Source organism: Populus euphratica, unplaced genomic scaffold (genome assembly GCF_000495115.2).
Source record: "Populus euphratica unplaced genomic scaffold, PopEup_1.0 scaffold1.1, whole genome shotgun sequence".
Classification (NCBI taxonomy): Eukaryota; Viridiplantae; Streptophyta; class Magnoliopsida; order Malpighiales; family Salicaceae; genus Populus; species Populus euphratica.
The window spans coordinates 5304970-5332081 of NW_011499845.1; the positions used below are offsets into that span (position 1 = coordinate 5304970).

Below are 27112 nucleotides of genomic sequence, written 5' to 3' on the forward strand. Positions count from 1 at the left end.
TCTCGTGTTTTGACAGGGATAGCTGGAAATTGAAATTGATGCGAGAAAGATCAACATGCAAGAAACCTGGGCCAGGGGACCCAGCTCGGCAAGTGTTGGCAATTAACGGGCTTCGAAATTCTGGCTAATGAAGTCACCTAGTTAATGCTTCAGCTCAGGATCTTGAGCAAACTGGAGATTTCATAACAGACTTCTGTCACCAAGGATTTTCCCTGTGCTTTTCTGTAAGGAAAATGCAGCTTTGGCCGTCGAGAGCTTATCACTGTGTATTTTCCCCACTGTTTAATTCTTCCATTATCATAACACATTAAGGTTTAAGCTCGGATGATCTAGACTTGGTCAAATATACAAGCACAGATACATCAGTTTAGGTTGTAGCTTGCAGGGGTGTCTATTATGCAATCTGTCATTATGGTCTCAGAAAATGTCATAATTCATTATTCTATTAGTCGTGAATTAATTCCCTCTTGAGCACAGATAGATCAATGCCTATTTATCTGCCTCCATGATAGTTAATAAGTACAAGTGTAATCTTGTTAGTTATTCTCTATAATTCATTTTGAAAACGATCTATTTAAAAAGAATATATACAATAAGGAGAGAAAAAATAAAAAAAATTATCCATAAAAAATGATAAAAAAATATTCATCTAAGATTTCTCACTTATAATTATATTTTTCTTGTTTTTTAAAATAAATCCTAAAAATAACCCGGACACCATTAGATATTCCTTAAATTTATGATTTATATTCCCTAAATTTATGATTTCGTGTGCTCGCATTAAGCTTCGCTCAAAATGCACAATAATACAACAAGATGGTGATTTTATACTACTATTCATCTTCTTGTATGATACTTTTTTTTTTCGTTTGCTTTACAAAAATGAGAATTAGCAACATGATATTACTATCTCATATCAACTATAAGATAATTTATATAATAAAATAGTTTTTTTTTCTTTTTAAAAAATAAAATATTACGTGATTCTACCTTATTAACCAAGATAATATTTTTTTTAAGATTTATCATATGTTAATATAAACATGTATTATTATCAGTGTTACCTATATAAATATTAGTTAAATCCTTTTTTTAAAATGTTATAATGATATTATTATTTTATATCAATTATAAAATAAAATTTTTAATTGGTTATATGATACTATAGTTTTTTTTATATTTTTTTCAATAGATATTTCTTCATTAACAAGATTCATTGTGTTACTTGTACCCGTCAATTAAAATAATAGCACTTAGACCCACAATATACAAAAATGTGGAGATGCATCATCAGCCACCACAATAATTTATTCCTTCATAATTATGATGCGAGATTTTGTGTTATTTCATACGTCAGAACAAAAATCAATAAAAAATTCAAAGGGGGCTCCATTTCTCATCAAAGTTGGAGACTCCAGTCTAGAGAAGCTTTCCGACCTTGGTACTTAAACATTTTTTTACGAAAGAAAAGGACACGCAAAACACATTCATGACACGTAGCACATAAACGCCACTTTGTATCTAGGTTCTAGAATGTTATGGTTGTATGATTAGGTCCTAACCCAACCAAGTATTAAAACCATCCTATCTTTCTATTGTGTTTGCCGCCTGGCTAGTGGAAGGACTTGGTTTTTTTTTTTCCATCTTGATCGATCACTATATACTTCCAGGTGAAATTTATAATTCAAACATTTATTAATAAAATTAACCATAAAAAGAATATTTTAAATGAAATAAAAAAATAAGCTTCAACATTCTCTTTTCATTGATCAGAAAATTAAACTCAATATAATATGTAATTAATATTTTTTATTAATTGTTTATAGTATCTTTTCATAACTTGAAAAAGTTTTAAAATAACCCTTTTATTATTCTTATGTGCAAAAAATATATATTATATAAATGAACAACTATATTACTAATATTTAGAATCAAATTATCAGACTTATAATTCAAATATATTATATTTTTTATATCAGAAATAAAATTAATAGAAAGGTTTTGAGAAAAAGAGATGAATAGATCGTGGTTTTCAAGGGAAAAAAAATGGTTGGAGAAATAGTTGTGAGAAATGTGGACTCGTTTTTTTTTTTTTAAGAAGATACAACAGATAAAGGGTTGAATTTTGTAGTGAATCAGAGAGTTTTCAATATTTATAGTGGGGCCAAGTTAGTAAAAAGTAATCAAGAAATCAATTGTGATCAATGTATTCATGATTTTGACATTGGTGTCTTGATACATGTTTATGAGTACTAGGATTTTAAATTTAAAACCATAACATATTAAAGGCACCACCAAGGAATTTCCCGGTTATAGAACGAGAAGAACAATGATCTTCAACCAATTTTTCAGTATACTTGCTTCTAAAACTGAAAGCAGATTCTCAACCTGGGCCAAATTAAACTCCAACTGCCATTTTTTCCACCAATCCGTATCTGGGTTCCTTGAAATTTGCTTTCTTGCTAAGCTCTTGAAATTCATCCGCAAGATTTTGTAGCCTTGCTACAAACTCTATCAGCAATGATGCGAATGTTGCCAAGGACAAGGAGCTGGCACTCTCGTATACTTTCGATTCTGGTTCAACGATCATGGAACCACCTGTAAATGAGAGACAGGGCCACGATACTGGCTGATTGAACACGCTATCCGAGGCTTTCAATTCTGGCATGGAAGGACTGGTGTTTATATTTTGATTCTTAACATCCCATGTTTCGCTAAGGGAGCTAATTAGTTTATTTTCGTCTTCCATGAGGTTCTGCGGATCTTCAAATTCCTTGGCCGGTCTTCCAGCTGCCCAGCTTTCTGAATTGACCAGTAGGTAGGAATTTTGATCTATCTTCATTTGCAGCTCTTCTGCTGCGTCGTGCACTTCTAGCAGCACGTCTACTCCGGGACCCAACTTCTCCATCTTTTCTACTTTTTTTCCAAGTTCACGTAACACTTTCGCTCCTTCATTGCCAACTCTTTGAAGCTCACTACTGAAAACTTGTCTCTTTTCAGGCGGTGCCTACATAATCAAATTTACAGAATCTGGTATAACTGACTAGCGTAAGAGAACATGAAAACTCTCATCCAATCTGCAGCATGCAAGCTAAAGATCCTTGGTCGCATAAAGCATCAAGACAAGAAAACATCAACAAAACTGAATACTAGTTGCCTTTCTTTTTTTTTTGGTGATAGTCGAAAACTAGTTGCCTTATAATGAACTTGAAAAGATTTCAAGTAAAAATCTTAAATGTCTGGAAATTGTTCCTATATTTATGCATTGAATGAATGCAGTTAAAGCAAATGGTTGGCATGCCCGCACTATCCAGCATATACAATCAATGACTAGTGTTTAGCCCTCTTCTCTCCAGAAAGAAAAGGATGCAAAGCAACCAATGATATTCCATGGAAACTTGGTCAAGGGCTAAACTCAATGTGTATTTATCTATAAACAGCACGAGTTGCTAATTATAAACTTGTATTGTGGCAATTTCAACAAATTTTCACCGAATCAGACAGATCGTCTAGCAGTGTTATCACTTATCAGCTATTTCCTTCTCATAATATTTTAACATTATGAGGTACAGAATTTATAAGAATAAGAGGATTAATATGAAAAACTGAGAACGCAGAAATATTTATCAGTTTCTTGACTCACATCAGCAGTCTCCCAAATCTCAACCCGCATCATTCACAACACAAACATGAAAACGTAACAGAGTTCTTGGTTGCATGACATTGAGAAAATGCCAAATACTTATAACAACAGCAGCAGCAACATTGTTTACCTGAATTTCAGAAAGTATTGTTTACCTGAATTTCAGAAAGTATGGATCCATGAATTGCCATGACCATAAATGCACAGTGCCTCAATGCTCCGCTTAATTTTACGTAGTTTTTCCAAGGATAGTTGAAGGATCTATAAGGACCATGAGGAGGCTCCCAAATTGCAAAGCTCAACTGGAGAAAAACAGGAGAAAATTGAAATCAGTAATTCCTTCACTCTGTGATCTTCTGGAAGAACAGGAATGTATGATTGTGATGTGAACATATATACTAGAGATTCCTCTTGGCTGGTAGATTGCACAGCAGATCTATAGCCACTATACAATGGGTCATCAGAAGCTTCGTATGTTAAAATCTTTGAAGGGATCCTCTCATATTCCACACATTGCAAATATCCATTTACACAACCTGAAGAAGGTTAAACTCTCTCTTAAAAGAAAATTATTTGCAAAAATATTGAAGAATCAAACTAAACAGCAGGAAGAAAAATATATATCCAAGCTTGATCCAACCTTCCAAAGAATTAGCAACACCGTTGAAGTTTTTCACCACTAATTTGTGAAGATCCTCCCCTGCCCATATGGGAAATATACAAATATTTACAGCCAAACATATCGCAGCCCCAACAGCAATGAGCAACAGTCTATAAACAGCTGTGTGGAAAAATGACGATGAGCTCTCAGACATCGTTACTATGCAGTATGTCAACAAGAATACCCTGAATCCGTATTCATAAGGCTTCATGGGGGGGTAAAGTTTTATATAGCTTGCAAAAAATCCTGAACATCACAGATACAAGAACAATGATCCAAGAAATTAAGGGATTAAATGTGATGGGAAATAAGTCCTTATAAGGTGAAATTTCTTTTCCAATATAGGTCTAAAGCTTTAACCTGCGATGAAAATACTGACTACGAGAAGAACTTCTCCCAAAGCTCCAGCATGCAAAGAGAGCTCTGCAATGCCAATAGCCAGAGCACCAGCAGAAAATGTCCCTAAAGCACGATTGAATCCTTTGCTAAGCGTTGCTCCTGGAAAAGAAGAAATCACAATCAAAACCACCTCAATATCTTAAAAATATAAACCACGTCAAAAAGAAAATGACAGACCTACACTGAATTCAAAAACGACGACAACTGTCAGAATTGCCCAGATTGAGTACTGGCTAACGTCCTTGAGAGGCTCTTTCAAGAATATCACTAGGGAAACAAGAGCTAGAGACAGGCCCATCTTGACAGCGAAAAAATATTTTCGGGGATCTGCTTGGCCCATCTCATATAATTCAATGGCAGAATTTCTTACACCATTCCAAAAGCTGACGATCCTATCAGATAGTGATGCAAAGCACCGGCGTTTGCCAGCTTCTTCATCATTCTCAGAGCGGTTCAGGCCAAAGTCGGGATATTCTTTTCTAGAAATCAACCTCTCCTTGCTCCTTTCTTCAAAGCTGTGCCTGAGAGATCCGATTTTGGCAGCCATTTCTTAGTCAGGGAAAAAAAAAAACAAAAGAAATGACAATGAGACGTGTATGGAACAAAATTCAAAGGATCAATAGAGCAGCGATGAGACCCTGCTGACACATCAATTATTTTTATCGATGTTTAAGTTATTTATATAAATATTTAAAAGTACTTTATAATTAATTATTGTTATTATAGTCAAAATATTTATTATCTTCACGTGACACCTCTAACCTCTATCCTTTTTTAAATGGAACTGGTTGTTTTATTCAAATAATTTTGTATGGTCTCTCTGTTATAATTCCATCCAGTAATTTTCTTAAGAACACTAATTTAGTTTAAAAAATTTATTTTTTTTGAAAAATCTTATTTTTGATAAAAAAAAAACATTATTAACAAAAAGCACACGTTAGAAAATAAAAAATTGACTAAATTACTTGATTAAAACAATAAAAATTGTTGGTATATCAAAATAAAAAAAATAAAGTTTATATATTTGATTGGTATAAAATAAAAGTTAAAGCATCGATGATGATGACTTAAAGACAAATGGAATATCATTAAATAAATAAATAAAATTGACAGAAAGCATATCATTGGAGCAAATTTTAATCTCTATCTTGAATATTGTGCGGTTGAGGTTTGACGTCTGTCATAATTCCCCGATAAGGACCATCTCTCATTTGACAGGATCTTGGCAAGATCAAGAGTGCACGGATCATCCAAGCAACGGCTGAAAACAAGGATAGCCCCTTTCCTTTCTTTTCTTCCCTCTGGTTTTTTATTTTTTAAAGGATGGATGGACTTTATAGATTCTAAAACCGAGAGTTGATCCGCAATATCCTAACGTGTATAAATTGTCTACTTTATCAAGTTGGCGGGCGGGAGGGTAAATGCTGCCTGCTAATAAATAGTAAAAAGAAAAAAGGATAATTATATTGAATATTATCGAGTTTACTTTTTTTTTACTTTTTTTTTTATTTTAAAAAAATAATACTTCAAAAAAAATTAAATTATTTATAAAATTATCATTATGTTTTATTAAATGTAGTCAGGGTATCATAATAATAATAATAATAATAATAATAACAACAACCAACAATAATAATAACAACAACCACCCTCATCATTTTTTCTTGAATTTCTAGAAGATTGATATGATTTCTTATTAAATTTCCATATTAAAAAAAAAAACATAAACATTGCTACAAAACCCATACACAACACGATTAGATTGAAGGCGTGAATATTTATAAACAAGAATAAACAAAATGGACAATAATCATATGCGTCGAGCAACACTCACGGCAAATAAAATTAATGACAAAAGGATGCAACTCAGATTTCCGAAACATACTGAGGGTTAATTGCAGAAATGGAATAATAAAAACTTAAAAATTGTAGTTGATGGCCTTACAACGAAATTAGTCTTCAATCTTATTCATCTCATTCAAAATTCAATCCAAAATTAATCATGTTGTGTTATGCTAAACAAAACTTCGAGAAACATGCATAAGCTGAAAGTATTAGCGAGGAGTTCCAAAACCAAGATATTTAAAAATAAAGTTATAATGTTAAATAATTAGTTAATTTTTTTAATTTAAATAATTTATTTTATTTTTTTATACTCAAAATGTTTCGCAGCTAAATATAAAAATGCGAGTAGTTGATATTAGCAAGTAATGACTGATAATTTAAGATAGCTAATAGCTATGATAATACCAGTTAATACATGATATCAATGTTGTATTTTCATACCGGATTCTTAATTATGTCATCTGATTCATATATTTCAGTTCCAGTATTTCGATCAACCAGCAATCAGAAGCAAAAATCCAAGCCTTCACTCACACTTGAAGCCAGTCTCTAAAGGTATGACTTACATTGAAGTGATTAAGCCTAAGTGTCTAATCAGAACGTATACATGAACTTCTGAAAAGAAAAGGAAAAATTACAGCTACAAGAGGCACAATTCCAGTAAAAAATAAAAACTCAAGAAGAGATAGACGAGGGGCTGCAAGTGCAAGTTTTAAAGAGATAGGGTTTGTTTCTTTTGTTTTAAAAACGAGGCAGTATTTATATTTTACATGAAAATATAAAAACAAAAGTAAAATCATGAGTTTACTTGATGTTAATCAATTCTAATTTGATTTTATTAGTTTTGAGTTTTCAAATAATTTTATATAATAAATAAATATTTATATATAAAATCATCTTATAAATCATATAATTTTACAAGTTAACTCATGATTTAAACAAAATATTAATCTTTTAGATGTGGTATATCCATTGCACATTTATAATCTTGTATTTATTACTAGTATATTTGGTTGATAGTAGAATAAAGAGAAAAGGAATCATGGTTTTTTTTTTAATTTTGATTAAACTAGGCCATGTTTTGATCATGATTAAAAAAGAAAAGAGATCGTGCTTGAAGAAAAAGAATTTTTGATAAATTAAGGTAATTTAATCATTTTCTCTGTTTTGGAAATTTCAATTAGTTTAGGATATAAAAGTATATTTTTTAAAATAATTGAGGTAAAGTGAAAAAAAAATTTAAACTCCAAATCCCATGCAAAAATAGATAGTTATAGATCAATCCCGAGCCTAGTAGCCATTCTTAAATCAATCCGTAAAATATAAAATTGTGCAAGGTTGTCCCCAACTTTCTCTAACTTGACATCCTATTCTTCCTATCCTGTTCCTTTAGCACAAGCTACCACAGTCCAGTCTCGTTGCAAGCACGGAAAAGGGTAAAATCCAATCACGGGGAAACTTTGGCTAAGATCTGCCTTGCCTTTACCTCTTGCGAGGACCTGTTTCTCCTGTGAGTTCATTTAATCTTTACCTTAGAAATTGAAGTTATGAGAACTGATTCCACCCTGCTCAAGGGAATTTGTTCGAGACAATACAAACACATATTAAATGTTCGAGACAAAGTTTCAACTTGTTGTTAAATTTTTTTATTTTTTTAATAGTTATAGATTGTTTTGATGTGTTAATGTTAAAAATAAATTTTAAAATAAAAAATATTTTAAAAAATAATCATTACAATTATTTTAATCATTTTAAAAACACAATGCACTGCTTTTTAAAATTTATTAATTTTCAACTGAAAATAACTTAGTTACATCAATATACAACTATGTCTGTACCAGTCGAGATCGTGCAGATGAAATTAAATCATCATAAAAAGAAAATTCGAATGTTATATTGTTGCTAGCCGAGGTGTGCAAAATCCAAAATCCAAGCAGGAACTAAAATATGAATTACGGGAGTATATATATATACAGGTTTCCACTCTCATAAATTACGTCCAAATTCAGCCCTGTACATTCATTTTTTTCGAAGTTTTGGATTTTATATATTCATCTGTTTTTTGTTTTTTTTTTTTCAAATCTGGTATACAGTGATAGCTTGAAGTTGCTGGTTCCATATCTGGGCTCTCATGTTATATGGGCCAACTTCTATAGACGTGTTAGTAATTGAAGACAAGTCCATAAGCCCAACCCATTCTTCTGTACACCAAACTTTATCCCATCTGACTCTGAAGCCTGAACTAAAATCCCAAATGCCTTATCCTAACCCAGGTGGTTCTCGTCTGGTGGAGAGAAAGACCGCCATGGTTTTGGTCAGGACATAACCAGTCTCTTGTCTTTCTCTCTCCTTCTACAGACGGTTTATCTCTCTAAAACACAAAGACGATGTTATCCATGGCATTTCAATCTGGTGTAAATAACGTGTTCACTTACTATTCACTGCCTTGCCAAACCCCTAGTTGCAAAACATTCAAAGCCACAATCTCTGTCAATCCCAAACCCAATCCGATACGCTATTCAACATTTTCTGACCGGAAAAGGAGACACGTTTCAAGAAACCAAAGATACATAACTTTTGCAGTCCCAGAAGCTCTCGCAGCTGAAACACCCGCTGATGCTCCACCATCCAATGCAGCAGAAGAATCCGTCCCCATCCAAGAAACCGAGGTCCAGATTCTTCTCTTTCTTTAACTATTAATGAGTGTTTATATGTGTTTTATACTGTTTCCGTTAGGTGATTTTCTTTATTTTTTTCAGAAAGCAGAGTTGGTGGTGAAGCAAGTGGAAAAGCCAAGACTAGTGCTGAAGTTTGTATGGATGGAGAAGAACATCGGGCTGGCTCTTGATCAGGTGATACCTGGACATGGCACTGTCCCATTGAGTCCTTACTTTTTTTGGCCTAGGAAGGATGCATGGGAAGAGCTTAAAGCTACTCTAGAGAGTAAGCCGTGGATATCCCAGAAGAAGATGATCATACTTCTCAATCAGGCCACGGATATCATCAATTTGTGGCAGCAAAGTGGTGGTAATCTTACCGCACAATGAAATTGATGGTCACATTTTTTTGGAGTGCGGAATTGGGGTTTGTTTTGCAGTTTGCTGTTGTGTTTAGGTTGTAGCTCGTTTACATCCTTTTGGATCTTTCTTTCTGGTATGATTGAAAGTTGAGATATGTTCGTGCTAACTGTATTGACGTTTTATGGTTTGTTATGGTATTTTCCCAGTTGAAGTTGAATTATGTCGGATTGCAAATGTTTAAAAATTATTTGCAAATGTTTGGTAATAGGTGTACGTTTACCGCCTCGTTCCACTTGGGCTGCAGTACAATATTAGCAGAAAGTCTAGTTGTCTCTGCTGCTAGCTGATTGGGAGAGACTTTCTGATAGGAGTGCTGCTATTAGGAAACTCTCTTCTCTAAGCTCCATGCAAATGCAAGGAGGTCTGCATTGGTAGAAATTGTTGACTCTATTTGAGCTAGGGACTTGTATTTATAACATCGCAAAACATTACTGATGCTTCGTCTTGAAATATAAATGAATTTGCAGCCAAGATCTTTAATCTTCATGGTGAACTCTACATCATTGTATTACTGAATGTGACCAAGAGAAATTGTGAAATCTAGCTGCCTGCAGCTTAAGTGGAACTAAAGGAATGGTACCTAATTTGAAAGACCTGGGCTTGGAAAGAGATTCAGCTAAATGAAATGCTTTTGGAAAAACTGCAGCCCGATCTGAACTCACGACTTTGAATTCCTGTCTCCGGAACTGAACAGTGTCGTCGGGGGAGGGTTGTCTCATGACACCCAGTTTTGTTCGTTCCAAAGCATCCGATCTTCCGCAAATTGATGTATATGCTCCAACTAAATTCCATAGAATTATCATCGCTCAACACTCAATACTAACAAATTCCCTTGAGCAGCGGAAGCGCACACACGGGAATCTATAACATGACATGAAATGAAAAGCTGAGATAATTTCTCTGAAGCTGAGCATGACACCAATTGTAACTTTGTTTCAGCTGTAAAAACATCCAAAAAAGAGAGGAAAAGATAACACAATGTAACAAAGGAGCGATCACATTTGACTTCTGCTCATATAACTTGAAAACATAACACTCATCATTGAACAAAAAATGAAAAGAAAACGAAAGGGGTGATCATACATAGCTTCCTCTCGTACAATATAACAAAGTTCTTTCACGTATTGTTTCTGGATTTGACCATTTCAACAAAAGAAGGAGCAATATACAGGCAAAGCATCTCCAACTCACTATTGAGCTTCGTTGTAATAATCACACGTATTCACTAGTATATTTACTGTACACTAAATAGGGATACAAAGTTCCCTTAAATTTCAGATGCTGAAAGAAAAAAAGACACGCCTTTAAACTAGTTTGAAACCTGTAAAGTTGACTCTAACTCAAATCTAGCAAAGAACTACATTTGGCCACAGTTCCTCGTCAAGATTCAAACAGAGAAGATAAGCAAACAAGCCCACCACTGGAACAAATCCAAGATATCTCACCACATCAACCTTGCTTTTCTGAGCATTTTGCAAATATTCAGCTACCCCAGCCACGGCTGGAAAATTATGTAGAGATATATATCCCAAATGAAACTATAAACAACCTCTCTGATTAAATAACAAACCAAAAAACCCCATCTGTCTGTTGCGCTCCCAAAATCACCATCCATTCGACCGAAAAGAGCCCATAATACTGATATCAGGCATGCAGCCCCGCCAATAGCTATTAAAAGCCATCCAGCCGAATCGAGTGATCATCCTAAAAGATCTTGTAATCTTGGAGTGGTGTTTTAAAGGGAATGGAAAAGGAAACAAGAGTGTGCAAGGAAGGAAGGATACTGTTTGTAAGGAACATCTGGAAGCCCCATACAACACCCAGTTAACATCAGTACCTATCCCTCTTGCAATCGGTGAACAGCGAAGGAGCGAGCATGAAAATCCACCCAATAAAAGAGTTGAATAATCCTTCAGACATCGGGTAAAAGAAAGAAAAATCACCGACGCCAACATTAGACTGTAAAAAGGGTACAGAACCGAGTGCCAACCATTCTTACCGGGTGAAGAACTGGGGCGTCAACATAACTTATGCCGACCACTAGCCAGAAAGTCCATTGCCGAAACCATCAAGCTTAAAATATACTCAACAAGTACTTATTCATTTTACTAGCGATCAGAAGTGAGTTCCAAAAGGACATATCAGAATCGATAAAAGGCAAGATGAAGAAGAAATTGAGAGAAAGTCCAATGAGAGAATATACAGTCTCTGAACTGATAGCACAAAATCTCCCTATATTAATCAAACACACTGGAGTATATGATTTCACAAATTGCACTTTTTTTATTACAAGGGACGTAATTTTAAAGAAGGAGAAGAAGAGGGAGAGGAAGAGGAAGAGGAGGATGAGTTTACTCACAGAGGCATAAGGAAGCAGAAAGAGCAACAAAATGTAAACTCCTTCAACAACCCACGGAATAATCTGAACCACTTTCCGTACGTTATCGTTTCTCTCTAAGGCGAAGGAGACGGTTTTGGCGTTTGGGACGATGGGTGGTTTGCTTGGCAAAGGAAATTGGAAATTGTGGAGAACAGAAGCGTTGTTGTTGCAGGGCATTGGATTTTGGAATTAAAAGCTCTTATTTCTTTCTATTTGTGATGGGGAGAGGTTGAAGGTGCTCTCTTTGAAACCAACTGTGTTTTGGTTGCCGCGGAGCAGCGCTACAGCTACTGGTGTTGCCATTGTTTGCGGACGAAAAAAATAAAATAAAAAGCTGATTAGTTCGGAAAAAATGGAATAAAAAAAAACCGGAAAAACCTGGAAAAAAAATTGATTTAGTTTGGTTTTGGTGTAAAGTTTCTGAAACTAATTGAACCAAATTAAACTAAACCGGTTTAACTAGAAGATGAAAAATCGTATAGATATAAAATAATCTCCACACCCCTTCCCCCCTCCACCCTTGTCTCTCCATCTCCTCCATGACCCCACCTGAACCTCACTATAAAATTTGCATCCTTTTATTAGAACATCAGATTCGTATTATTTCTTATGTATAAAAAAAACAAGTCTAATGTTTGGACATGTAGCAATAAATTACTGGATTGATCCAAGAGATGGAATCGGGGTTAATAATATTAACCATGACAACCATCTTGGTGGTGGTCAAATGATAAGGACTTGAAATCAAGGAGTTTGCTCCCTCTGTGGTCTCAGATTCGAATCCTTGGTTGTTAGTAAAATGGCCACTAGAGGCTTACATGGTCGTTAACTTCAGGACCCGTGGGATTAGTCGTGGTGCGCGCAAGCTGGTCCGGACACCCATGTTAATCTATATAAAAAAAAAAATATTAACCATGACTATTGACCATGATTGCTAAGGTAACGGGTAATGAAGCAATTGGTTGGCTCAATTTTGAACTCCAGGGAAGTACGAACCTTTTAACAGCGGAATTTTTTTATCATTTCAATATTTATAGTATATATGGCTATAAGGTATAATTTAAAGCCGATGTAGCTCAAGATCCAATTTGATGTGAGGATTAATAATTTAACTTAAATTATAATATTTTTAATGAAAAAAACTTGAAACATTAAAATAAAAAAACCAGAATGATATGCTTTCTCCTGAGCTGTGTTTTTACACAGTGATAATAATTATTTTAAAAAAAATTATTTTTAATATTAATATATTAAAATAAAAAATAATAATTTAAAATAAAAAATATAAATTATTGAGAACTCTGTTGAAATGGGGGTATACACCTTAGTAGATGTCCTTTTCTCGCAGAAAATTAAAATAATAACTACAAATAAAAACGAAATCATATTATAGAAAAATTAAAAGAGTGCAGCATACGGTGGCGTATGAACTGATGTTCTCTTAAAATAATAGGAAGCCAAATTTTCTTTGTATCCAGAAAGTTATTCGATTTCCTCCTCACCGAGCCAAACACAACACTACTTTTTTCTTTTGGGTGGTTTCTTTCAGAAACACGTCTCCCGCGCATTTTCTCTCATTTTCCGATCGAAAATGGCCCCGAAATCCGATAGCGCCGAAGGTAAATCTCCTCTGAATATTAAAAGCAGATACGTATATTCTGGAGTCTTCATAGTGAATTTCAACTTGCATCGTCCTTCGTCCTTAATCGCTTCTCAACCATCATTATTATATCTGATTAATGCTTAAATCTCTCTTCTCTCTCTCGCTTTGTTGTTGAACTGGCAGCTATCGTGCTGAACTTCGTGAATGAGGTAAATAACCCTTTCTCTCTGCAGAGATTTCAATTTGTTCGGTTGCTGCTATTGCAGAGAAAACAAAGTGACATTTTAACTTGTGTTCTTAATTTGATTTATTTATTTATTTCAGAAAATAACAATTACAAGGGTAAATTAGAAGAAATCTGACTTCAAATTTAATTTAGTTTTATAATCTGAAAATTCACTTTGTGTAGCAAAATAGGCCATTGAACTCTCAAAACGTGGCTGATTCATTGCAAAAGTTTAACCTAAAGAAGGCAGGGATACAGAAAGCACTGGATAATCTTGCGGATAACGGGAAGATTTCGTTTAAGGAGTATGGTAAGCAGAAGATATACCTTGCCCGGCAAGACCAGTTTGATATTCCCAACAGCGAAGAGCTTAATCAGATGAAAGAAGAAAATGCACAAGTGCAGCAACAGCTGGATGAGCAGAAGAGAGCAATTAGTGAGGTTGAGGGAGGTATGTTCTATACACAACCCAACAAGTGTGCTTATAGTTTTTGTTAAATAAAATTGAATATTGAATATTTCATGGTTGGATCTGATGAATTTCCGTGTGACAACAACTACTATTTTGATATATCTCAACTGTTCAATATGATATGATTTACCCGAAGCTAACATGGGTCTCAGCTTCTTTGTGAACTATTAAGGAAAGTTAGTAATCTATTGGGAGGGTTGATGTACACTATTGCAGAAATTAAAAACTTGCAGTCGAACCTGACGCTGGAACAGATACGTCATAAAGAAGCCAAGCTGCAGAAGGAGGTAAATTGTGCATGGGCGCGTGTTTTTGAAGTGATTGTTTAGTGGAGTCCTTTGAAGTTGTTTCCAAGAAGAAGAATGGACTGAGCTAAGGATTTTTGAATTCTGTATCAGGTTAAAGAAATGGAAGACAAATTGGTAAAATTGCGCGAAGGAGTTACCTTGGTCAGGCCAGAAGAGCGGAAGGGAATTGCAGAAATGTATTCAGAGAAATTAAGTCAGTGGAGAAAGCGGAAAAGGATGTTCAAGGATGTGTGGGATGCTATAACTGAGAACTTACCCAAGGATCTAAAAGAATTTAAGGTCATACTTATATGTTTCATGTATTGCCAGCAATTTGCAATTTGGTTTTGCAGGAATTTGGTTTAATAAATATATTTATGTATCTGCAGGAAGAACTTGGACTTGAATATGACGAAGATGTTGGTGTGAGCTTGCAGTCTTTCAGTGGCCTGCTGCAACATGGCAAGAAGCGAACCAGAGACCAGTAACTTTATAGGAGGAACTGCATATTTGATGAAGCATTAGGCACAAGTTGTTGGTATTTTCTTTCTTAAGGGGTTGGCCGGTTATAAAATTTGTAGATCCTGTTATCTTGTAAGAAGTAGATTTGTCGCTTCTGACCAATTGCATGTTGGCCCGCTGTTTCAAAAAGGTGCATGGTATTCCAGTTTAAGTGTTTTTATATATGAATTAATGCAATTTACATGGAGGACCTATTCATAGGAAAGGATTTCCAGTTCTCGTTTAAATAGTTTTTGGGAATCCATTAGATATGTTTCTCAAATGGCGCAACATCTTTTACAAAGCGATCTCAGCTTGCCATGAGTGTGACTGCCTTTACATAACTGAATGAATTACTGATGTTTTCCCATTGGTGTGTGTTTGCACAAATGATGAATGATCGATTTTGTCTCGGCATTGATGAGCACAAGGCTGCTGAGGCATTTGCCTCCAGTGCTTCTAGGCAGCACACTCTTCTGGAGTTCTGAAGGTCTTCATGCTTTTTTCTTTTTTTTTTTTTTGTTAAATTGGTAATAAGGTGCCCATCTGGTTCCAGGGAGACCTTGGTTTTCCACAGAGGATGGTTTGCACTCTTCACATTTCATGTTAAGAATCCTCTTCAATACAAACATACACAAAAGGTTCCTCTGTTTTTAACAGAATTCAGTAAATATACAAACGCACACGCAGCCAAAGAGTCCCCAAAATTTACTGTGAAGAATGAACAGATGTAACCTATAATCAAGCCTTCCCATTAGAGGAACTGAAAAAGCTTAACGACAGATGCGATATGCTCATGAATCATGATTCTTAGAATCCTCGAACTCGTCTGGGGCTGACAGAGATAAGCCCCTTCTCTATGTTTAAGCGCTGTGAATTTTGAACACCAGGTCCTTCTGTGGCACGTGCTGTGGAATATCCATGTCTTGAATTCACCTTCAGGCCACTTTGAATGACCCTCGGGATTTTCTTGTTGCGCTAATGGGATCAACGTAATTCTTATTTTTGTTGCGCTAATGGGATCAGCGTAACTCTCTAAAATTTAAATCTTGTTTTATGGGTTGCACCGGTGCAGACAGTATAACCGTTTAATTTATTTTTTTTTTTATTATTTTAACTTGTTCTACTTTCATAACCGACAAAAATATGTTAATTCTCGAAATTCTTTTCTCTATCTATGCTTCTTTGTAATTTTTTTGGTTGATCGAGTCATTAAAAAAATCCCAAAAAGAGAAAGGAAATAGAATGGAGAGGAAGAAGTGTGAAAGAACAATATTTACACGTGCTAACCAAGTTCTTAACTCAAAGAAACAACAAACATATTGTAAGGACATGATAAATCAAATATGTATCGTATAAACATATGCAGACCGAACGCAACCAATAAACTGTGGCTCCCAACAGGCCCAATACTCCCAAGATTTTGGTGGAATCGACACTAGACTATTAGAGAGAACTTGGCATAAATCTAGAAAATTTTGAAATGATGATTTTTTTCTGTTTAAGTGGTTAGGAGTTTGATTCTTGAAATCTCTTTTTTTTTTAATCAATATTGTATGCACGAATAAGAACCGAAGGGTAGGTTAAACAAAATTTGATTTGATTAAATAAAGTAGCTTACCAGTGTAAAAAAGGAATTGAATCGTAGAAAAATTATTAATCCCGAGCAATTAATGGAATTCGAAGCAACTCATCCTTTTCTCCTCTTTCTTTGAATTTTGGATGTGGGTTCAAGAATGTATCAGTTGGTTTTCACGCTCCTGCTAACCTCATTGATGCGTTTGAGCTCTCTGTTACCACGTTATTGTTTATTTACAATATGACACTTGCAGCATTAGAATAAGAAAATTCAGGGACAAAAATTTCATTTTTCGGCCTCCATATGAGTCATGAGAGAACCTGGCTAGTATAACTGCAGGTATCATTATTGCCTTGTTAGTATTGGAAAGAAACCTTTTAACAAAAGGAAAATTTCAGAAAATAGCGAAAAGTGCCTCTGCATATGTCATCTTTAGGATTCCAAGAAGTTGTATAACAAAGCTGAAACCTCCAGGTCACGGAACAAAGTTATATCCGAGGAAGAATAGTTGGTGGATTGGCTGGAACTTCCGAACTTTCCTGCAAGTAAAACTCAATTTCAGTGGCATTACCATAATTAGGGTTAATTTTATGTTTCTTTAACTTGCTACAACTGTTCAGATAGAATAACGATTTGGCTACAGTGAATTTTTTTTACAGCAGTTTGTTCCTAAAGTAACATGTTTCTGCTGTCAGCTATAGTATTTCCACATACCTTCAGAAATTTTGATAGCATTGTTGTAGTGCTGAAATTAAAACCGTCAACCGGTTCTCCCTTCACTCGAGATGCATGAAGTTGCTTTCTAACTTGAGTTGCCAACGACTGTTAAGAAAATGAAAGAGACATTTGGACCAAGGAATACCAGAAGGAAAATCACAAAAGCAAGAACAGGAAAGGTAACATTTAGTTCAGAAGAGAGCATAACTCTTGGACAACATGTTTGTTTGGCAAGGATCAAACAACTAGTTCCTGAGGTAATTCATACCTTTCCTAACTCAACTCCCCACTGGTCAAAAGAATTGATGCCCCATATAAAGCCTTGCACAGCAACTCTGTGTTCATAGATCGCCAACAACTGAAAAGGACAGATTTTCAGCTATTAGACCACAGGGACTTTATATACACAAAGGAATGAAAGAACAGACACAATCACCGACAAATGCATTTTATGAAAGGGCAACCTGAATTGAGTACATCGAATGGAATGTGGATAGCAAGGGATTCCAGGTTCAAGTAAGCATAAGCACTGGAAGAGTGGTCAACCTTAAAGCTAGGTGGGGGTGCAGGACATGACTTTTTTCACGACATTCAGTTACAGACATTCCCAATAATGGATTACATGTCGCTGCTGTTGCTATATCATGGGAAATCTTTTCTGGATTCCAAAAAATAGGACATGTAGCTAGCAGAATTCCCACAAGAAGTAGAATCACTAACCAAAGCATCAAACTCAAACATATGATTTCTAAATTGTAATGGATTCAAAAACTCTATTAGCACAACTACCTCATTAAAAAGCAGAAGCCACAAACCTGTCCAATTTTGTAAGCATCCAATGATGAGAGCAGAAGGCTGAGAGAAGGCCTATTGCCAGAGAAGGTCTGGGCAAGACAAACCAATGCTTAAGATTAATCATCTGGTGGTAATTGCCAATTGATAAAGCTATGCTGTAGTAAGTCTGAGGATTCACCTTGTGAGGTACGAGATGCTGTGGAACATTCTCTTTTTGCAACTCTTCTGGTGTCTGAAAAAAATTATAAATAAATTAATAATTAAACATCACTGCAGACAACCCCTGCACTATGAATCAGATACAGCAGTAATATACCTTGGCCCTTATAACAGGCAAATATAGTTTCTTGTATCTTTTTTCTTGTCCTTTTAGTAGATGTATAAATGCTTAAACCTACCTTCCCGTATGCAAGGGCATCTGGCTGGGCGAAAAAGTTGGACATGAGTTCATCATGGTTATTTGCAACCTCTCCTGTGAACAAATTGATTTGAAATCAGATCAAGCATAACTAAAAATTCAAATCTTAAAAAGTTGACCTTGTAAATCTTAATCTTGACAAAATACCTTCTAGGTATACTGGTTGCTGGCTCTTCATGACACCAATAAAGTCACAGGGAATCACGCGTCCCTGAAAATTTTAAGATGAGGAGTTAAAAAATATGCAGCAAATGGGAAATGAAGTTGGTGCCACACACATTGAAAAAAAAAGCATGCCACTGTTCAATTAGAAACCATCCAAAATGCAGAACTAAATTTCATGCTCCATTTAAAAAGACAGGCTGTTGAGGTGCATATACTTGAGCATCGAGATGTCTAGTTTACCATGAAAGGGCATGTTAAGGAAAAAGAAGCAAAACCTTGCGTAAAGATATCAAGATTAGAAATAAATGCACCCAGAAACAGCTTATCCCACAGAAGCAACGTTATAAAGGGATTTCTTCAAAAGAATAAATTCATAGAACTAGGAAATTATTTGAATTTAAGAAAATCAACGCAGTTATCCCTTTACTTAATTTTACTTCTACCAAATGTATAGAGCAAAAAGAAAATTACCTGGTGAATTAGTTGATAAAAGCTACGCTGACCATATGCTCCTGGTTCACCAAAATCAATTTCACCAGTTTCAAAGGGAAGTGGTTTACCATCAATAGATACCCCCTTGCCATTACTTTCCATGCTGACCTAGATTTAAGTAAAATAAACAAGCCTTGAATACTTTAATAAGCAGATTTTCTCTCTTTTTACATATTTACTACTAAAAGGGAAAGGAAAGTTTGAGCTTAAGTAGGTTTGCCTGCTGGATGTGCGGTGCAAATTTCTCCAGGGCTTGAGAATAAGGTAAGATGGCCTAAAGGAGTAGTTGAAAAAGTTATAGGACCACTGGTAAAGTTAGGAATTCTAAATGAGTGGTAACTCAAATAGATCTAGTGAAGAAACACTCACTCTTGCAGGATATCCAAAAAATGAAACATTCCACACGCTCAACATACCCAAAAGTACCTGAAGGAGAAAGTCAGAACGTTATCAACATGTCTTTAGAATCTCATCACATAGGACTCGTGCCTGTCCAGATAATCTCCCAAATAGATAGTAGCAAGGCAAATGACATATAGCACCATACTAACTGCTTCAAATCTAAGAGAACCTCAAAGACTGTAATCATATATCATACCAACTGTTTAATCCAGAGCCTACCCATGTTAACAGCAATTAAGTAACACTAGTAGAAATCATAAACTATATTTTTGGGATAAAAAAATCATAGATTTGATAGAATTTCATGACGTTGGAGCACTTACAGGTAGATTTTTCTCAAATGGTGCAGAATAGAAATGCTGATCAATGCTTGATGCTCCTTTCAAGAACCTTGAGTAGAAAAGTAGAAGTTTTTATCTACATAACAAATCCTAACAAAATAGCAAAAAAGACTAGGCAAGTAACTAGGAGATGCGTAGGAAACTATGGAGGACAAAAAAGTGATAAGTGTACATTAAGTATCCATCTTTGTAAGCCACAGATTGAGAATCCTTGGCACTTTTGACATTGTTTCTTGCAGACCCTAAAATAATGGTGAAGGAAAAATCTAATGCGTGAATTAAAACAATCAGAAGTTACCATACTTATCAACAACTGTGAAACCATATTGGAGAGACAACGGTAACACGCCAACAGCACTACAGACTGCAAGCAATGACACAATTAGCATTCTGCATGAAGTTCACCATAATTCTGTCCATAAAAAGAGATAAAACCTACCACTATATCTTCCACCAACCCAGTCCCAGAATGCAAAAGCATTATTAGGATCAATGCCAAATTTTTCCACAAGCTGCATTAGAAAGAAGAAAAAAGGAGTAAAAAGGTAGCCAAATACCAAAAAAGGGCATCTCTAAAAGACAGAAGAAGAAAGAAGAGCCATTTATAGAAAATGATATAAAGGGGAGGTGAAAATGATTTTTTAAAATACCATAGAACTTCAATCATCCTAAAATCTAAAGAATGTGAGAGTGCAAACAACATAAAGTCACTTTACCGCAAGATTAGTGCTAACTGCAACCATATGCTTGGCAACTGCAGATTGTCTGAAAATAAGTTGCAGAAGGGTCCCAAGTTATAGTCAGAGAGAGATATGGAGCAATTACAAGACTTATAAATGCAGTTTAAAAAATACAAGACAGACATGGAGCATTTATGCAAACTATTTAAAGCAGTACTCTCTCAATCCTAGCAAGCATGCTTTTCTAACTCTGAAATCAATCCTCCGCTTTTCTTTATTGCCAAAATGATCTTAACTTAATTCCTGCTGTCACCCAATACTGCATGCTTATAGAATAATGAGATAAGAAGATTTTTGCACTGACCCGAGTTCTTTTGAAATCCATGCCCTTAGTGTTCGAGCATTCAGCATAGTTTCAGCTGTGGTAAAAGTTTTTGAAACCACAACAACTGCATGTAATTACAAAAAAAAAAAAGGATTTAGAATTTGAAGTAAGAGAAGGTGCTTAAGTAAAAGGTATACAACAAAATGGTAAATGGTGACATGAATGATGAACAACTATTATTTACCGAGAGTAGTTTCAGGTTTGAGGCCTGCAATATTTCTAGCAACATCAATTGGATCTACATTTGCAAGACTGGCAAATGCCAAAAAAACAAGAGCATCATTTTGCATCGTAAAACAATCTAATGATACAATTGCCTTGTAAACATAGACATAATCATAAAAATCATATATGATGATCCCTTAAACCATGAATGCACCTACAACTAGTTGTCTGCACATTAAGCACGTCATCTGTGTGTTTACATCACTTCTGAGAGGATCTCATAATGTGTAGTGCAACTCAGGGGAGGCCAGTTAAATGATGCACTGTTCCCCTGATATGCGCTATGATCAATAATGTCACTTTTAGGATACATATAGCCTCTGAATGTTCCCTTTTCCCCCTCCTCTCAAATCAAAAGGAAAGGAAAAGAAAAGGCATATTGCTAGCTCTTGGCAGCTTCATCCCCAGCAATACACAATACCTGATGAAACATAATTTCTCTGAATCCTAAATATAATGTCACACATGAAATGGTCGAGATTTTAGATAGTATCTCGTGGGATTGTTCCCCTCTTCTATTGATTAAGGTTAGAAGCAATGAGCTCTAAAATTTATTGCACAAGCTCAATAATCATTGTTGAAAGCAAGCGGACCATTGCTAAAACAATTTGAACATTGAAGCCTATATCTGTAGGTTTAGGATGAGAAGATTGTATAACACTAGCACGGAAAATAATGAAGTTTGAAGTTACAGTAAATGCTTACAATCGTAATTGGCGTCCTCTAGCGCATTTGCTGGCCTCTGGATCTGTAAATTGCAATCAGTAAACAATAAAATTTAAGCAGGATTTTGCCATCAATCAAGGTCAACAGGTTTTATTAAGAAAACACAACCATGATGCAATGAGAATAATATAAAAAAACAGAATGGTGCAGCTTTAGTAAATAAAGCATCAGATAACCTGCTTGAAGAGCGGTATGCACAAAAAGAGGACCCAGGAAACTGCCACCAATGCCGACTGAAATAACATCAGTGAGTGCTTTTCCTGTGGCTCCAACCTACCAACATTCAATTCATTATTGGACAGCTTCAGCATCATGTATATCAACTGAAATTCAGAAAGGAACTGAAGATTACCCAAGAGCCATTGCGGACCATCTCAGAGAAATCCTTGATCTTGTCCAGAACATTCCAGACATCTGGTACAACATTCTTGCCATCACTTTGCATAACTGCATCCCTTGGAGCACGAAGAGCTACATGAAGCACTGACCTATTCTCAGTGCTGTTTATCTGAACAGATCCACACTAACATCAGACAGCATGTTCATACAACCATATTGTCAAAAATACACAAATAAAAATACAAAACTTATCAAACATCAGTGATATGAGTGTTAATAAGTAAAATCATGAGTGTTGGACACCCTCTGCTCTAACAAAAGGGGTCTTTAAATAAGGCATTATAAAGACAAAACGCAAGATCATAGAACAGGAATTCATAAAGGACAGCGAATTTCTTGACAGAAAAAAGTACAGCACACCAATTTCACATAAGCTTACGCATGAGTAAGATTACAAAAATAAAATGTGACTCACATGCTCCCCATTGAACATGCGATCAATCTTTTCCTTGAGATGAGCTCCCTGTGTAATGGAAAGTGACTTGCATTAGATAGTTACATTGCAAAGAATCCTTTCAAACTAACATTACTGGGGTGCAGAGAGTGGGAAGAAAAAGTTGATGGAGCAATTATTACGTCCCACACATGGTGGTTTGAGAGGCTGCCGTCCGCTGGCAGCAGAAATTCCAAAACAAAAAAAGAACCACTCAAAATTTACCTCTGCCAGATTATAGAGTTTATCCATGGTACCAGGGGTGGCTCGTTGGCGTGAGTAGTCAAGCGTTATTCCATCAAAATCACTATCGAAATTGCACACACACATTACAAACCCAATCCACAACAATACAGTAAGATAAAAAAATCGAAACAGAGAGAACATTAAACAAACTTACACCACCATTGACTTGCATCGGTCAGTGTCACTCAACAACTCGCGTAAATGAGTCTTCTTAATGTCCTCAACATGAGACTGCCAAAAAAAAGCCCGATTTATTAATAATGCCTTTATAAGTAGCTTTTATATCATACAGAAAGTAATAAGCACTTTACCTTCAAGTCCTTCCATGGCTGGGTTTCGCAAATTAAAGTCGATGAAGCCATCTGAAATTTGTCTGAAGCAGACGCCTAAAAAAAAAGAAGGCAATAAATTTATAGAGGCTTTAGTCAAAATCGTGTAATAAACAGTCACTTAAATGATCGATAACTCGATTATCGAATCGATGGTTGATACAAGTTAAACAAAAGAAGTATTCAGAAGCAATCACAAGAGGAAGAAAAAGGAAAAACAAAAGACGATACCTGAGAACAGCGAGAGATAAAGCTGGGGAAAAGAGAGGATAGCTGCGAAGTGATGAAAAGAGCAATGAAGAGGCGATGGTGGTGTGGTCACGTGAAAGTATGAGCCAGGTGTTGGCTAAGGAGCCTGGTCACGTGAAAGTATGAGCAGGTTGTCTAAGGGGTGTTTGCCAGTGAAAAAACAAATAGTTTAAAATAATATTTTTTTTAAAAGTTATTTTTAATATTAATATGTCACGATCATCTAAAAATACATATAAAAAACTAATTTAGAATTTCTTAAAATTCTAATCAAATATAAAATATATACATGAATTGAATTTTTTGATATTTATATCCTAATAATTATATATTAGGCAAAACATGTAGATATTTATAAAATTGGTATTTATTATTTTATATTATTTATTCATCAATAAAAAGTAAAATAATATATATATATATATATATATATATATATATATATATATCATTCATATTGATGACAAGGTATGTATATATTATATTATGTTTGAAATATAAATATTTTATAACTATATTTATATAATATAAATATATATATTTTAGTTTAAGCTCTTTGGAGTTTAAGTTAGATTTAACAATATTTATATCCTATATATTATCTATTAAATTTAAAATATATTTAATTCGTTTCAAATCATTTCAATACCCATCGATTTCATATTAAACTACCCAGTAGAGATTACAGGGGGCGTCCACCTTTCCAAACGATGCACGGATCAAGGAAGGTGCCTGTTTTGTACTCCTTTGGTGTTTATTTATGTATCAGCAGCCAAGGATTTTGACTTTGCTTGTGATTTCAGGGGACGAGGTAACGCATGCTGCCCCGCTCGCAGATTATTTATAAAAATAAATTAAAAATTATACATATTAATAAATTTATTAATTTAAATTAAATATTGAGTCAGAAAGGTTATTTAAATATATTATTTCTTGAAAAAAAACTTAAATATTTATTTTAAAATTTTATGTGGTTTGAATGAATAAAACTAAATTTTATTATGTCAAATCAAATGTTAATTCATCATAGAAACTTAATATTATGAGAGTTTTATATAAAATTAATCAAAATAAAACTTTAAACATGATCTCACATCTATGAAAATATTAAATTATGAATAAAAACACCCAGTGAAAATAAAAAAATTATAAATAATTATTTGCAATCCACAATAAATTAATTTTTTATTGCATTTTTATTATTTTTATTATTATTTTTCATAATAATTATTTGCAATCCACAATAAATTATGTTTTTTATTGTATTTTTATTATTTTTTTCTTTCTTGCATGTTTATGATTCCAAATATCATTTTAAAATTTACCAGATATCAATCTTACAAAACTAAAATATAATTGTTAAATGAAAAGCAAAAAAACTTGGCAAAACAGGAGGGGAGTTGGAAAAAAAATGGTCAAAATTGTTAATAATCCAAAAACCATTTCGTGGTTTAATAGGCATCCATTTGCAAAACTTAACCACAAATGTTAATTGGAAAGCAAAAAATACCTGGTAAACAAAAGAATGATACAAATGAAAAGAAAAGAACCCAATAAAAATATATATTTAAGATGGTTAACTGTTCATATAAACAATATTTCCAGATTAAATATTTTAATGTTTTCTATAATTATAATAATATAATGATCAGACACAAAACTTTGAGTGAAAATGGCGACGAGGTCTCTTCTTCTTCTTCTTCTTGTCATGACCGGCGAGCTCTCGCCTCAATGATGCTAATTCAAAACTAATGTATAAGAACTCATTATTCATCAAAATATTGTCACATTGTAGGTGGAGCATGTTTCATGAGCAAATAATTTATGTAGTTTTCATCGTTGGAAGAAGTATAAAATATGATGGTCAATTTAGTAATATTATGAATTGTTACGTTGGCAAAGAGATAATGATGGACCCATACCGAGTATAAGTATATGATGTGCTAATAAAGAATAGTTGTTGCCTAGCGATATGATATTATAATAATAACAAAAATAACGAGAAGCAGGATGATAATGATAATGATGGTGGTTATAGAATAATTACAAAAATATAGCAGGGAGTAATAGTCTGATATTACTGAAAACTTGCAAGTTGATAGTTATTATCGTAACATATACCAGTTCCATTGGAGATATAGATTTGGGGTGCCAATAATTTCATTGCAAGCTTGTTTATTTATAAACACCAGTTGTATCTCGTAATGTACAAAAGTAGCCTGGTAATGCGCAAAATCATATTTTAATGTTTTTCTTATCTTTTTTTTTATCTCTCATCTCTATAAATTCCACATCCTTTTGTTTTCTTTTTCCAAGAGATTGATTTTATTTTTTCCCAATTGTCAATTATAATCCCTTGAGTTCTAATATTGTGCAAAATCAAGTTCAAGTCAAGTGATATTTTTTCTGTACACACGAGAATCTTATAGTTAGCTAGTCAAAACGAATCATCAATGCTCGACATGAAAACAATAAACTAGTAATTTACATGAATGCTGTGGATCAAACAATAGCTTTTCAAAAATATAAAATGGATAGCTACACTGTGTGTTTCGAAGGACAATACTATCCTTCGAGATGTTTTAAGAGCCCCTATTCATATAAAACGTGTGAAGTTAGTGGTATAAACATAAATAATTGTACTTAATCATACAACGTTTGTGCAACGAATAGATAAAGGCGAAGCTGGGTTGTAAGCATATGTATTTTCATTAATTGCATCAAAGAAACGAGAGAGAAAAATCAACAAATAAAATGATGCAAAATAGTTAATTCATAGCCAGTGTTGCTTTAAAAACAGAGGAGTTCTTTCACACGCTTCATGGCGGGGAAAGAATATGCAACTAGTTGAACGTTGTATGAACACGATGGGAAAAAATACAATAAAAAATCACGGTGTGATCAAACATTGAAATAGTCAACTCATTTTTATATAGATGCAAGCAATACAAATTTAGAGTTTATTATTAGTTTAAAATATGTCTTGCATGAACATGGGACACAAAATACTATGATATCATCCGATAAAATATCAAATAAAACATATTTTAATGTTTTGCATTCACGTATATTGTAACGTAACGATAACACCTCATTGTTCTATTTTTTAGACAACGTTTATGACCCTCGGCTTGCTCCCATGGACCTAATTTGTTGGTTCTGATGAAACCTCTGATTCATTTTTCCAAGTTTGAACAAAAAGGAAAAAATAGAAGGAACAACGCATAGTGAGCTTGTTTTTATTTTCATACTATATTATAGTTTACTGCGTATAATCAACCACAAATATTTTTTCCAAGAAAACGAAGATTTAAGCCAAAGCGGCCCAAGTCCCACCCTCGATTGTCAACTTGTGACAGATAGCCAGCTTCAGTAAAACCGGTTACACCATTCTACGCATTGCTATTCAATCCGGTCCTCTACTAAAGCCACCA

At 34.4% G+C, this 27112-nt stretch overlaps 4 protein-coding genes and 1 long non-coding RNA gene across 6 annotated transcripts; 2 read left to right on the plus strand and 3 right to left on the minus strand.

The window, feature by feature from the left end:
• Positions 1-2183: 2183 nt before the first annotated feature.
• Positions 2184-6051, minus strand: LOC105123825 (aluminum activated malate transporter family protein). Of its 2 annotated transcripts, XM_011023575.1 has the most exons (7): positions 5826-6051; positions 4881-5252; positions 4665-4802; positions 4284-4550; positions 4043-4179; positions 3799-3945; positions 2184-3007 (listed from the first exon to the last, which is right to left on the minus strand). In XM_011023575.1, exons 2-7 carry the CDS (start codon positions 5248-5250, stop codon positions 2399-2401), a joined length of 1668 nt encoding a protein of 555 aa, XP_011021877.1. In that variant the 5' UTR covers positions 5251-5252; positions 5826-6051; the 3' UTR covers positions 2184-2398. The 2 variants fall into 2 exon arrangements, with proteins under 2 accessions (XP_011021877.1, XP_011021871.1); XM_011023569.1 differs by lacking the exon at positions 5826-6051 and having other exon boundaries at positions 4881-5358.
• Positions 6052-8779: 2728 nt separating this feature from the next.
• On the plus strand, positions 8780-9815 carry LOC105123846 (30S ribosomal protein 3-1, chloroplastic-like). The gene is made up of 2 exons (XM_011023594.1): positions 8780-9217; positions 9308-9815. The coding sequence occupies exons 1-2, from the start codon at positions 8936-8938 to the stop codon at positions 9593-9595; spliced, it is 570 nt and encodes a 189-aa protein (XP_011021896.1). The 5' UTR covers positions 8780-8935; the 3' UTR covers positions 9596-9815.
• Positions 9816-10401: 586 nt separating this feature from the next.
• On the minus strand, positions 10402-12315 carry LOC105123840 (uncharacterized). The gene is made up of 2 exons (XR_841957.1): positions 11988-12315; positions 10402-11860 (listed from the first exon to the last, which is right to left on the minus strand). It is a non-coding gene; the product is annotated as an uncharacterized LOC105123840 (long non-coding RNA).
• Positions 12316-13475: 1160 nt separating this feature from the next.
• On the plus strand, positions 13476-15345 carry AHP2 (Tat-binding protein 1(Tbp-1)-interacting protein (TBPIP)). The gene is made up of 6 exons (XM_011023607.1): positions 13476-13627; positions 13795-13820; positions 14021-14288; positions 14526-14596; positions 14708-14896; positions 14986-15345. The coding sequence occupies exons 1-6, from the start codon at positions 13600-13602 to the stop codon at positions 15082-15084; spliced, it is 681 nt and encodes a 226-aa protein (XP_011021909.1). The 5' UTR covers positions 13476-13599; the 3' UTR covers positions 15085-15345.
• A 1586-nt stretch (positions 15346-16931) lies between these two features.
• On the minus strand, positions 16932-23771 carry LOC105123859 (Sugar isomerase (SIS) family protein). Its single transcript, XM_011023620.1, has 24 exons — positions 23661-23771; positions 23412-23486; positions 23255-23331; positions 23080-23161; positions 22837-22884; positions 22375-22530; positions 22199-22295; positions 22002-22044; positions 21256-21323; positions 21051-21135; positions 20723-20771; positions 20446-20518; positions 20310-20370; positions 19989-20055; positions 19633-19689; positions 19484-19537; positions 19243-19371; positions 18754-18817; positions 18587-18660; positions 18367-18420; positions 18209-18277; positions 17662-17751; positions 17391-17498; positions 16932-17215 (listed from the first exon to the last, which is right to left on the minus strand). The coding sequence occupies exons 2-24, from the start codon at positions 23460-23462 to the stop codon at positions 17165-17167; spliced, it is 1707 nt and encodes a 568-aa protein (XP_011021922.1). The 5' UTR covers positions 23463-23486; positions 23661-23771; the 3' UTR covers positions 16932-17164.
• Positions 23772-27112: the final 3341 nt, after the last annotated feature.